This window comes from Sinocyclocheilus rhinocerous, unplaced genomic scaffold, assembly GCF_001515625.1.
Source record: "Sinocyclocheilus rhinocerous isolate Xijiao unplaced genomic scaffold, SAMN03320098_v1.1 scaffold66, whole genome shotgun sequence".
In the NCBI taxonomy this organism is placed as follows: Eukaryota; Metazoa; Chordata; class Actinopteri; order Cypriniformes; family Cyprinidae; genus Sinocyclocheilus; species Sinocyclocheilus rhinocerous.
Window position 1 is genome coordinate 511,119 of NW_015662934.1, and position 13,830 is coordinate 524,948.

The 13,830-nt window shown below is 35.1% G+C and overlaps 1 protein-coding gene across 1 annotated transcript; it reads right to left on the reverse strand.

Annotated features, from left to right (window-relative positions):
• Positions 1-2,274: 2,274 nt before the first annotated feature.
• On the reverse strand, positions 2,275-11,308 carry LOC107728449 (PHD finger protein 1-like). Its single transcript, XM_016538610.1, has 11 exons — positions 10,883-11,308; positions 10,417-10,495; positions 10,182-10,263; positions 8,811-8,897; positions 8,593-8,687; positions 8,023-8,171; positions 6,555-6,650; positions 6,398-6,466; positions 5,613-5,736; positions 5,480-5,502; positions 2,275-3,002 (listed from the first exon to the last, which is right to left on the reverse strand). The coding sequence occupies exons 2-11, from the start codon at positions 10,492-10,494 to the stop codon at positions 2,744-2,746; spliced, it is 1,062 nt and encodes a 353-aa protein (XP_016394096.1). The 5' UTR covers position 10,495; positions 10,883-11,308; the 3' UTR covers positions 2,275-2,743.
• Positions 11,309-13,830: the final 2,522 nt, after the last annotated feature.

Sequence of the window (13,830 nt, forward strand, 5' to 3'; positions counted from 1 at the left end):
ACACACACACACACACACACACACACATACCTCTCTCTCACACACACACACACACACACACACACACATAATCTTTTAGAAAATTCATGTCAAAAAGACAAAGGTGGATTTAAGTTTTCTTTTACTTTGCACCTCAGTATTGCTTTGTTCTTATAGACAAAACATTGCTATTATAACAATATTTCTCCATCAGAACTGCAGAAATAGTCTAATTCATGTGTCCAAATGAAGAAATTATGACAAGTGTATGTTCATATGCTCTATTGTTATAAATTCCTGGAAAAGACTTTAGAACCAACATTTAAAAAAAAAAGACAAAATTCCACCAAATCTGTGGGCGGAGGAACTGGACGAGTGCCAATTTTATACAACATAATGATATCTTTTTATTGTTTGTTTACATTTTAGGTGTCAACCTAGAGTACATATAAACATAATCTGACAAAACGTCAAAGAATACATCAAATTAAACTTAGTCTTGACTATAAAAAAGACTACAGTCTGCTAATTCTTGTCAACCTGACATGAAATCAGTCCATCTATGACCTAACAAGTACATACCATGAATAAAAAAAAAACACACACACAATACATTCATTATCATTCACTGATGAAATGAGCTTCACATAAGGACTAACAGCCTCACGCTTTTATTCAGGTAGAATGATCTGCATGTAATATTTATTGGACCTGATAAATGTTTTCAGTTTCTGTCATCTTGAATCATGTTTCTGTCACTGCACTTTTTAAAAACAATAAGCGATTAGCTATTTGAGTTACTATGGAAGTCCACATACAGTAAGAAAAAAAATCATGCTTTGGTAAATCACAATTATGGCATGAAAAGTCACAATTATGACATATAAAAAGGATGAAATTATGACATTTTAAATCATATCCATTAAATGAAAAGTCTCATAAAATAAATAAAATTCATTTATGATAAAAATTCATAATTATAATATAAAAAAATTTTATTATAACATGCGAACATGACATAGAATGTCAAAATTCTGACATAAAAAGTCACAATTATTACAAAAATTTAGACTCATAATTTTGACTTTTTATGCCATAACTATGATATTTGTCATAATTATTTTTTTAAATAATTATTCTGTCATAACTTTGTCAATTATGAAATGGTAGTTTATAATTTATATTTTTATGTCATAATTATAATTTTTATCTCATAAATATGACGTCAGAATTTTGACATGACATTTTATGTCATAACTATGACTTTTGTCATAATAATGACCATCTCCTAATTTTCACTTTTTGACTTATTTCATAATTATCTCATCTCATAAATTACATTTTGTCATTTTGATTTTACTTTTGATTTCATGATTTAGATTTACCAAAGCACATTTTTTTGTCTTATGTGTCAGAAATAGGCTTCCACAAGTTAGTAATTTGAATAGGGTTCAAAGATTTAAGAACAGTCTTTTAAATTTAAATGAAATGTAAATGTATTAATTTAAATTCCTCCTCTGAATAAAATACACTGACAAACTATAATCATTTGTCATTATTACTTAAAAATATCTCTTAATGTTTAAAAATGTGTATTAACTACATTCTGAATGTTTTGTTTGCCACCCATCATGAAAAGTTTGAAGCATACGCTTGCTATTGAAGGAATATCCCAGGGTTCAGTACAAGTTCAACAGCATTTGTAGCATAACGTTAATCCCACATCTTTTAAAATAAATAAATAAACAAATAAATCATAAAAAGCTGCAAATGTCAAGATTATAGTGAAGCATTTATATGGAATTAACAGGGTCAATTTTTAGAAAACAAATTTGTAAACCACTGGCATTGTAACATTAACAGACTGGCCTCCCTCACTTCCATTTTAAGTGTAACCCACATTTTTGGTAGTGGAAATTATTTTCTTTTTTATAAAACGGAGAGTTCCGGTCCTTGATTCTGATTGGCTGAGCCACGTTCGAAGCTGTTGTAAATTACTCTACAAACATACACCTTTGTTTACGTTTGTCTGTTGCTTGGAAACCACTTTGTTGCAACCCCAGCTAATTCTGAGGAACTACATTGTTGGGTGGAAGAATACTGTTTTTATTAATATCATTACACTTTATTTGCTCTGTCTTATTTTGTGAAACCCTTACTACATATATGGAATAACCATTTTATAAAAGCAATAAGCCCCGTGAAGCTGTGGTTTACAGTGAATTTATAACAGCTAAGCAGCATTTCTTGGGGCTTATTGCTTTAATAATTAACAATATGCTATAATTGCTGTTGATTGAGTTTGACTTGGACTAAACTTGGAATTGTTCTAAAATGACTATTTTTAGAGGAGCACTTTTTTCCCTGTCGTTAAAATATTACAATTACTGATGTGACCGCATGATGAAGCTTTCCTGAAATTTCTGACCGTTACGTGTACATGAAGAACATGTGATGGCGATGAATAGCTTATACATTACAAATCATGACAATAAAGTTCAAGGCATTCTAAAGGCGTTTTCTAACAGTATTCAAAATATAGGAGACACTGTAAAAGAACGTGTAAGAGATTTAACAGTATAATCTCAGAGTGAAGCTGCTGTGTAGCTCAACCTGGATTTGCTCGATGTGGTTTTCTTCTCCCGACCGCTGAACACCCACCTGCTCATTGATGCTTCCACACCTCTGCTCGTAACCATGCAAACTCTAATGATGCATCTTGATGTCTCTAGCCCTTTCCTCTTTCTCTGTCGCACACAGGTTCTCAGTACACGTTCACATTTCCCCATTCCACTAGGTACTGGACTTTTCCGTCCGCCGTTACGCGTCTGGCTAGGATCCTGACGGAGTCGCTTCCCCCCCACCCCATCGGCGTGGGCCCCCCCATGCCGACTGTACTGGGGCAGGGTGGCACGTCATGCAGGTAGAGAGACGGGCAGCTTTCATAGCGCTGTCCGGTTGGGTGAGCCGAGGACAGAGAGAATGGAAGGCAGGGGGCTGGAAGTCGACAAGGGTCCTCTGCACTGAAGACAACAAATTAGACATGCAAAAAGAACTCAATCTGAAGGAAAAGTTCACCACACTGAATCTAAATGACGGCATTATTTTGAGGCACATATCATTACTACCAAAGTCAACTGACAATAGCAGTTTAACACAGCAGCTCAAAACTAGAGACTGCAGTTCCCGACCATTTGGAAATTATGGTAATGAACGATCACATTAATTGCGTAAGGTTGGGCTAGTTAGTTTTGCCAGTTAGCCCCTACTGGTAGATGTCATAACTATAGCAATTTGCATTTAAAAATTGCAGATTAAAAATAGCTGTGTATTATGACAAAATACATTTTTGCTAGCAACATATAAAAAGTAAAAGAAAAAAAAAAGTGCTTACCACACTAAAGGAAACTGTGGTCAATAAAATAAAATGAAACTAAAAAAAAGCTATTGCAAAACAATAACACAAATGAAAAATATTGTACTTAAGGTGGATGAGGAAAACAAAGCTGGACTATCTGTGCAGCGCTATATAATAAAACAAAACAAAAGCAGAACACAAGAACATAATAAAATAAAATAAAAAATAATAATTGAAATTGTAAAACAATAACACAAATGAAAAATGTTGTAATTAAGATGGATGAGGAAGACAAAGCTAGACTACCTGTGCAAATTAAATTAAATTAAATTAAATTAAATTAAATTAAATTAAATTAAATTAAATTAAATTAAATTAAATTAAATTAAATTAAATTAAATTCCATTAAATTAAATTAAATTAAATTAAATTAAATTAAATTAAATTAAATTAAATTAAATTCCAAAACAACACAAGTGGTATTAAAAAAACTATTTTATTTTAGATGGATGAGGAAAACAAAGCTGGACTACCTGTTCAGTGCAAAACAAAACAAAACAAAACAAAAATAATAAAATAAAATAAACTGTGACTCAAAACATGAAAAAAAAAACACAACACCAAAAAAAAAAAAGTTAAATCTTTGCACATTTGTGGTGGACACTGGTGGAATAGGAAATGTTGTTTTCTTACAGCACAAGTAAATGTTGAGGTTTTTTATATACATATATAACTGTGTCTTCTTGAGGTGTAGGCATTATTTATTTTGACATGCTTTTCTGGTGCTGTGACCCTTAATTCAGAAGCTATACTGATGCTGGGCATTTAACGTCCCAATTGGACTTAAAGGGGTGGTTGATTGCGATTTAACTTTTTTAACGTTAGTTAGTGTGTAATGTTGCTGTGTGAGCATAAACAATATCTGCAAAGTTACAATGCTGAAAGTTCATTGCAAACGAAGATATCGTCTTTACATGAGATACTCTACACGATAGACATTTGGACTGCTGTTGAAGTTGAAGTTGAAGTTGCAAAGACACCAAATATTCAGATGTGTCCAGCGCATTTTATAATTAATATAATTATAATTTATGCATTTAGCAGACACTTTTATACAAAGCGACTTACAGTGCATTCAGGCTATACATTTTTTTACCAGTATGTGTGTTCCCTGGGAATCAAACCCATGACCTTTTGCGCTGCTAAGGCAAAATCGACGCGTTTCAGAAAGGCGGGGCATAGAGGAGAAACAATAATGAACAGCGTCTTCGTTGACGAAAATAACACTGGGTGCGACCGCACCAGTTTCACCCCCCTAAGGACGGCCCTGTAGCGAATCACAACACACTGGGTCAGCTAACCAATCTGAGCCCATCGCGTATTTCTGAGGGAGGAGCTTCATAAAAACAGGAAATAATCGGAGCGTTCACAGGAGAAGCAAGAGAGAGTATTCAAAACTACACACAGGAATACATTCAAGTCAACATGAAATCAAAGTTGACCCTATTTACTTCCTTAAAACCTTATGAAACAGCTATGCCAGTGCAGTTTTCTTTCCTGTGTTGATGTATTTCTTATTGAAAAGATAAGGATGTATTGAAGTGCTTAATTTTAGTCAATATCCTTCATGTCAAAGCCATGAATCATGATGTGCTGCTTACTATGGTTAATCAGAGGCAGGCGGCATTTATCATTTATGGAGAGTAAAAATACGTCTTTACAGAAAATATTTTATTGGACAAAAAATTATTTTCTTTTTATTTTCTTTTTATTTTATTTATTTTTAAATTATAATTTATCAATTATTTTTGTCCAGTAAAACAATTATTACTAATATTTTGATTTTCTTTTTATATTTTATATTTTCAGTTTTCATTTTAACTTGAGGTTTTAGTCATTTTGTTATGTGATTAATTTATATATATATACAGTGGGTACGGAAAGTATTCAGACCCCCTTAAATAAAATTATAATCGAAAATGTATATATTATGAAGACTTAAAAAAAAAAAACATGAATAAATACATTGTTTCAGGAAATGTGGACAAGATTTATTTCATGTCCACATTTCCTGAATGTGTAATGACACACATTTCCTATGTGTGTGTGTGTGTGTGTATATATACACACACACACACACACACAACCATTTTCTGGTAGATATCCTGTTTCATTCATAAATATGCCAGATAACAAAAGTAAAATGGGTTGCATTTGATGTTTCATGTTGACTTTAAATTGAGCTGTGTCTGTGTTATTGACTATATTTTCCTACCGTGCCAAGAAGCAAAGATTCCCAATTTTCATTTGCAAAAGACATGAGTTCATGATCGAAATCAAAATACTTCCTCTTGCAGCACAGGGAGAGGTGATACAGCACCAAATGGGCCAAATCTACCCTGCAATCCAACAGAATGAGGATCATCAGAAACGACATTCAGCTCTTCAGATCAGTTCTGCAGTCCTGCAAACAGAACAGAAGCAGCGCTCTTACCAGGTCATTGGAAGCCTCTGGATGGTCTCTGGACCATTTGTGCACACTGAGCACTGGAACTGATAAAAGCTGAAAGGTGAAGAGGAGACACAGATGAAAAGGTTTAGACAGAATTAGCTTAGCAACAGCATGTGCTTAACAACGGCATCAGCCTCACCGGTCTCCATAGAGAAGAGGTTTGGTCAGGCACTGAGTGCAAGCTTCATGAAACCACTGCCCACAGCTCACTCACTGCAACATCTTCAGATTCCACCTGACAAAAACAACATGCTTTAATTTAGACACACTTACTCCTGAAAAAACATCACTCTCAACTAAAATGAAAGCATAATTGCTGCAATTGCTAGTTGTGTAATTCCACTTTAAAGTATCTATTTAATAAATTTTCTGCATATACAGTACAGTGCAGCCAGAAAATGTTTAGGCATTTAAAACACACTTCAAATGTCTGAATGTCATTGCATTAGATGCCAAAATATCAAATCAATGAGGATCATCAGAAACGACATTCAGCTCTTCAGATCAGTTCTGCAGTCCTGCAAACAGAACAGAAGCAGCGCTCTTACCAGGTCATTGGAAGCCTCTGGATGGTCTCTGGACCATTTGTGCACACTGAGCACTGGAACTGATAAAAGCTGAAAGGTGAAGAGGAGACACAGATGAAAAGGTTTAGACAGAATTAGCTTAGCAACAGCATGTGCTTAACAACGGCATCAGCCTCACCGGTCTCCATAGAGAAGAGGTTTGGTCAGGCACTGAGTGCAAGCTTCATGAAACCACTGCCCACAACTCCCACACTGCAACATCTTCAGATTCCACCTGACAAAAACAACATGCTTTAATTTAGACACACTTACTCCTGAAAAAACATCACTCTCAACTAAAATGAAAGCATAATTGCTGCAATTGCTAGTTGTGTAATTCCACTTTAAAGTATCTATTTAATAAATTTTCTGCATATACAGTACAGTGCAGCCAGAAAATGTTTAGGCATTTAAAACACACTTCAAATGTCTGAATGTCATTGCATTAGATGCCAAAATATCAAATCAATTAGCATCTGCAAACAAATCACGCTACAGATTTTTCTCAGCATTTTTGGAAATAATTTTGCCTAATGTCTTTTAAATAGTATTTCTGTGATTTTTATGGATGTAGGAAGCAGGATTGTTAAAATTAACTAAAACTATTAACACTAAAAAATGAATTAAAAAAACTATATAGACACATTAAAATAAATGAATAAATAAAAGTGACAAGAACACTTAACAAAATGATTAAAACTTTAACTGACATTAAAATTAAAACAGATCATATAAAATAACAACTCATTCAAAATATTAAAGTATAGTTCACCCAAAAATTAACCTTTGCAGAAAACTTGCTCGCTCTCAGGCTATCCAAGATGTAGATGAGTTTGTTTCATCATCAGAACAGATTTGGAGAAATTAAGCATCACTTACTCACCAATGGATCCTCTGCAGTGAATGGGTGCCGTCAGAATGAGAGTCCAAACTGCTGATAAAAACTCCAGTCCATCAATTAATGCATTGTGAAGTGAAAAGCTGTGTGTCTGTAAGAAACAAATCCATCATTAAAGTGCTTTAACTTTAAACCACTGATTCCGGCTAATAAATAATAAAGAGTCCATAACCTATAATAATGCTTCCTCTAGCAAAAGAAGTCCATTCGCTGCTGTCCTCTCACATCAAAATCCACCAAAATATTTGTTTAGAGCTGTTTTAGACTGTATGTATGTGCATATTTCTCTCCTGATTCAGACTTTTTCACTAAAGAAACCAATATTATGGATATAAGACTCGTATTTTAGCCAGGAAGCAATGGTTTGAAGTTAAAAACATCTTAATGACAGATTTTTTTCTTGTAAATGCACAGCTTTTCACTTCACGAAACATTAACTGATGGACTGAAATGGTGTGGATTACTTGTGGATTGTTGTGATGTTTTTGATCAGTCTCATTCTGACGGCACCCATTCACTGCAATGCTAAATTTCTCCAAATCAGTTCTGATGAACAAACAAACAAACTATAACTTGAACTAAAATGCTGCATACTGCATGCATCAGTAGACCCAAGCAGTACATCCCGCACATTGTACAATCGCAGTACTCTAATATTCCATTCTAAACATTGCCATAGTCATGTGAGAATGATACAAGTTGGACTCACTCTCCTGGTCCAGCACAATAGCAGTAACACTGCTGCTGGTTGGTCAAGTGCTGCGGGTCCCAGTCTAAAGATGACAGCTGATAGGGCAGCCGCACTTTCATGATCTGCATGAGCCGTGCGAAGCGTCCTCTTTTTAACGCTCCCCCTCTCTAGGACAGAACACAGCTCGTCATTCCAATGTATCCCACCTCTCCTGTCATGTAAGCACATTTAACAGCGATTTCATCTGAAGATTGAATTTGGAGAAGACACGCTGAAGGAAGTCATTAATATTTCCTGCTGGGGGGGGGTCGGTGAATATGATTTTATCTTCAAATCAGCATGTAAGGCCTGTGAAACGAGCGCGCTGACAGACAGATTAAAGCACAGGCCCATTTAACGCAGCTCTACCACCGCCATCACCTGCAGAGTGCTGCAATGTAATAAATACGCAGTCAAGTGCAGTAAGCCATGGATACCCTTTACATCTCAGAGCAAGATTAAAGCTTGTGTGTGATTTGAAATAGACCTTGAATGACAACGCTGTCCATGGTTCTAAATGTTCATTTCAGGATTGAGGCGAGGTACAACCTTTGTTGCGACTGCGAAGACACATTGGCGACATATCCAGCTGTTGGGGTCAACTTCAGGTTCAATGGGCGGCGTGTGGCACTCTGGATGATAACCTGGGGAAACAATGGATCGAGAACAAAAAATGCAACATGAGTAACGCATTACTTGATACACAAAAACTAAAAGAACTATAAGACCAATAGAAGAAATCGATACTGTTTCATTTGTCATATTACCGTGGCGACATTTGAGGCAGTTTACGAGAGGTTCTTTAAGAGGCGGAGCATCACAGATACAGCACACCTCCTCTCCACCTGAAGAGACTGACCACAAGAAACAAATCATTTACTGTACAGACAACAACTACGTTTCAATATCTAGTATACATCAACATTTTGTTTCGATATTTACTTTAGATTAACAATTTACTTTAGATTAATAATTAATAAAAAATACATTAATGTATTACATAGTTTCTCATTTTCAGCGAATGAAATATTTTTTTTAAAACAAATACGATTTAATGTAAAAGTGATGTGTGCCTTTTTTTTAGATGTTAAAAAAGCATCCAAAAAAAAAAAGAAAATTGCAGATTGTGTTGTTTAACATATATGTCATGTTTATATTGTAATTTTAAAATCTGCTAAAAAAAAAAAAAAAAAAAAAAGAATGTATGTATATGTTGAATATTGAAGAACAGCATCCCAACCAGCCTGAGACAGTAACTCAACCAACTATGTGAGTTTGGGGCGGGACTATGTTTGGTCGACCAATGGCAGCATGGTGTTAAGAAAACATGCTTAAAAACAGTTAATTTTTTTATTTATTTAATTATTCTTGCAATTCCATTTGCAACAGATAGAAACTGTTTTTTTTTCAGAATAAATTTATAGTGACAATATAGTAAATAATTAACTTCAATAAATAACTTCAGTTAGTAGCTTTTATTAATATTTTGTAAATTGCTCCTAATTCTTTAGGGCATAATTCTGGTGTTATATCTAGAGTTTAATATAATATAACCTGTCTAGAACATGTCTTGGTCATATTTAACCCTAAACAAAAAGAAAATGTAAAGAAAAATTATATTAAAGAGAATTATTAAAAAAGAAGCCTGTTTTATCTTTTTTAAATAATTTTTTAGCAAAACCTCATTACTGTAATCTAAAAAGAAATCTCATTCTCATTACTATAATGCAAAATAAATAAATAAATAAAATGTATATATTACAGTATTTAAATTATAGTATTTGTTCATTGACAGTTGACAGTGTTTGTTGTTATCTTTAATTTAAGTTGATTTAAATACATTTACATATGTTTGGAAATAAAGTAAATAGTAACAATCACCATTGAGAAATCTGATATATATATATATATATATATAAGGAAAAGGCATGAATTCTGTTAATAACTCTTTGGAAGGGAGATGTGCTTACTTTTCATTAAGAAATAATGAAAAAAATTTAATTAGTCAATAAAATTAAATTAAATTACAATAGTCCTAAAATAGGCTTCATTTTCTTTATGCAAAGTATAAATTATTTTCATTCTGGATGTATTCACTACTTACTTTTTGAGTTTGAATCTAAAGTTTCTTCACTTACATGAGTGGATGTCTTTCCTGAGGACCCAGAATTCAGAGTTATCCTCAAATCTGACCAAACAGCACTGCTTGACGCTGTCCACCTGCCAAATAAATACAGTCCAACATCACAAACAGCACTACACCGATTTACCCGAGTCCAAGATAAAAGTCAGTTTCAAACTTTCTCTTTTCCTCTCTCTGCTATAGTGTCCTTTTCTCTCTTTCAAACTAACTTAGACAAACAGCAAACTTACTCGTTTGACATTGCCGAGGTACAGAAGTCCATCGCTCCACCTGGCTAAAACATCCTCTCCTTCACTGACTCCCCCCATCCTGAAGAGCGTGGGAAAGAAAAGTGCAAAAAAAAGATCCAGGGGCATTAAACTGTGTTTCCACACCAGCAGCAGCAAACAGCAAACAGCAGCAGCCTAAAGGGTTAAACTCTGTGCATAGCGACAGTATACAGTACAGTAGGATAAATGATGAAGAGTCAATGTACATTGCAGTGCCACACATGATCAAAAACACTGGCTGCCTTATGCAACGGACCATAATATATGCAGATGGAACAACAACGCGCAATGAAAGAGCGCATGCAAAACGCATGGCCAGATGTGCCCTAATCAATGCACCCAACTCCGAAGAGCTGACACACATGATGAACCGCGCATGCACATATCAATTAACACGCATGACAGATCATACGTGGACGGGATGTACCTGTGTTAAGTGTTCTGCTCTGCTGGGGTCACAGAGACGGGGATGAGATGTCAGTCTCACATGAAACGCCTGATGCCCGGTGTTGTTCTGCGTCTCAATCACTGTCCCGAATAATCGGCGCGTTTGGAGAGTCGCGGCGGATCAAACGCGCGTCACTCAAGCCGTCAGTGCGCAACCGTCTGTCCGTCCGTCTCTCTCTCTCTGTCTGTCTTCTGCTTCATGTTCCCAACCTCCCCCTGTCTCTCGGTTGATGCTATCGAGCGTGTTTGTCAGGGTAGCGGCATGAGAATCAGCCCGAGAGAGACGCCATCATCATCTCTGCCTCACTCTCCTTCGACTTGTTGTGACGCAGACATAAAACACAGGGAGATGGAGAGGGAGGGAGATCCGGAGAACACCTTCACATCTGTACGACTGACCGACATCCCACCTGCGCCCGACCCCACAGGCGCTCGGCCGGTGCAGCACACTCACGGCGGCTCATTAGGGAAAGTTTGGGCAGTAATTAGTCCCAGCAGAGACTTTTTGGAGAAAGTTTGGAAATGCCCTTGTGTGCCGGCAAAAATCTGGCAACGCTGCTGTTCGCGCCCTATTCCGCGAAAAGCAAACGGGGAAATGGATTTTCTTTGGCAATGTTTGAACCTGCGATTGAAAAAACACAATGTTAACCGATATTAGAGGGTAGATAATCATGATAGATCAAGGCAAATTACTATAAAAATTTTAAATGTCAAAACATAGTATTTTATAGAACTTATTATTGTGATGTTATATATATATATATATATATATATAGAGAACAGCTTGATTAAGAGTTAGGGTGTCCGATAAATGTGCTTCGGCTAATTATTATTATTATTATTATTATCATTATTATTATTATAGGTAAAATATACGAGAAAAATAAGAATTGACAAATGTGTTAACCAAAAGGTATACACTCTTATTTCATGTCACAACACAACACATGGCCTACTAGAAACAAAAGAAGATGAGGTAGATCAAAACGAACCAAATTCATGATGTATCAAACACATTGTGATGACGGTAGTGCAGGAATGTTCAAAATGGCCTCTGGCGTGTCTTTTGTAAAGCAGTGTTTGGATGGTCCAGCAGAGAGCGCAAAACACAAAGATGCAGAGTGCAACTAGAGACTGGCTTTATTCCTATGCTAAATTACAACTCAACATAGTCTGCATTTTAGATTGTTTCTCACATAGTGATTCTTCATACAAACATGAAAGTGTTGTGGGCAACATACATTTGATATAATAAGTTGCCAAGCCATTTAGAGAGCAAGCCTAAAGAGCTTGACAAGGGTGATAAATTATTCATAAGCACCCAACCGCTATTTTAATTAGTCCACTCCAACGAATTGAATGCATAGCTCGCATTACCAATGCTTTTATTCGCCATAACAACCTTTTAATAAACACAGAAATCTCCCTCAGACATATTATTCCAGCTAATAGAGACGCATAGGCCTTGCATAATAACACATACAGCTTCTAACTTCACAACAGATGGAAAGTGTCCTGACAAACAAAAGGTCACATTATGTCTTCTTGTGCATGTACTGTAGCTTTGTTTTAAAATGGAAAATTATGAGCCTATACATAAAAAACATAAGTTATTACCTTTTGTAATTGTGAGACATTTATTGTTTGGATAAACAAAACGTGCAAGTGCTTAAACCTAATTCTACTTTTCCCAAAACCCCCTTGGGTTGCTAATTTATGCCATATGTGGTGCGCTATGATTGGAAATAAATGATAAGAGATTGTTATATGATATTTATTTGACAACTGAAAAAAAGTGATTGTTTTCCATGGCACAGTGAGCATGCTATTTTTTGTCCTTATTTTTGTTGTTAAAGGTCTTCTTGCCTGCAAGGCCCTGCCATAAAAATATTGCAAGGTCGGAGTGGAGTCCACAACTGGCACTCTGCTCAAGGATTAGCTTTAAATAATCACCCTGCTAGGAACTGGCCAGCCATTCAGAAGCATAAATCATTTACATCAAAAACTTCAACACCAACGGCCACTTAAAATTCAGGCCGTGAAACAACACCAGGCAATAAAATACAACCTTGACAATGTGTGAGGGTCCACACACACACACACACACACACACACACACACACACAGCTAAATGGGACTTCTTATTGATGTACTGTTCATAAATAAAGTTAATATTTATAAATGGGTTGGGCAGTTGACACATAGCATCAAAACAAGATTTTAAGTAAAAATTCATATGCATGTAGAGGAGTGAGCCAAATAAAATAAAATAAAATACAAATTGCAAATACAAATACAAATAAATAAATAAAACAATTTATTCAGATGGATGAGGCAACATAAAATTAGATAATAAACAAACATATATAATAAGATAAAAAAATAATTGCAAAAAATAACACAAATTATATTTTCATTCTTTTTTATTCAGATGGATGAAGGAAAAAGTGGATAATAAATAAAACAAAATAATTATTTTATATCAGATGAGTGAGGGAAATAATGTGGCTGGAATAGCAGCAAAACAAAATAATAAAATAAAATAGTTATTTATATATATATATATATATATACATATAGTGCCCTCCATAAGTATTGGAACACTAAAGACAAAATTGCTTTGTTTGCTGTGGAGTCAAGACATTTGCAAATATGATTAAAAGATGAATATGAGACAAAACTACAGAATGTCACATTTTTGCATGCCCATGCCATGACACAACCTCCACCATGCTTTACAGATGAGGCTGTATGCCTTAAGATCATTTGCAGTTCCCTTTTTCTTCACACGTTTGCTTTCCCATCACTTAGATAAAGGTTAATCTTTGTCTCATCTGTCCATAAAACTCTGTTCTAAACCTTTACTGGCTCACCTTTGTGCTTTTTTGCAAACTCTAATCTTGCATTTCTATTTTTGGTGCTTGTTAG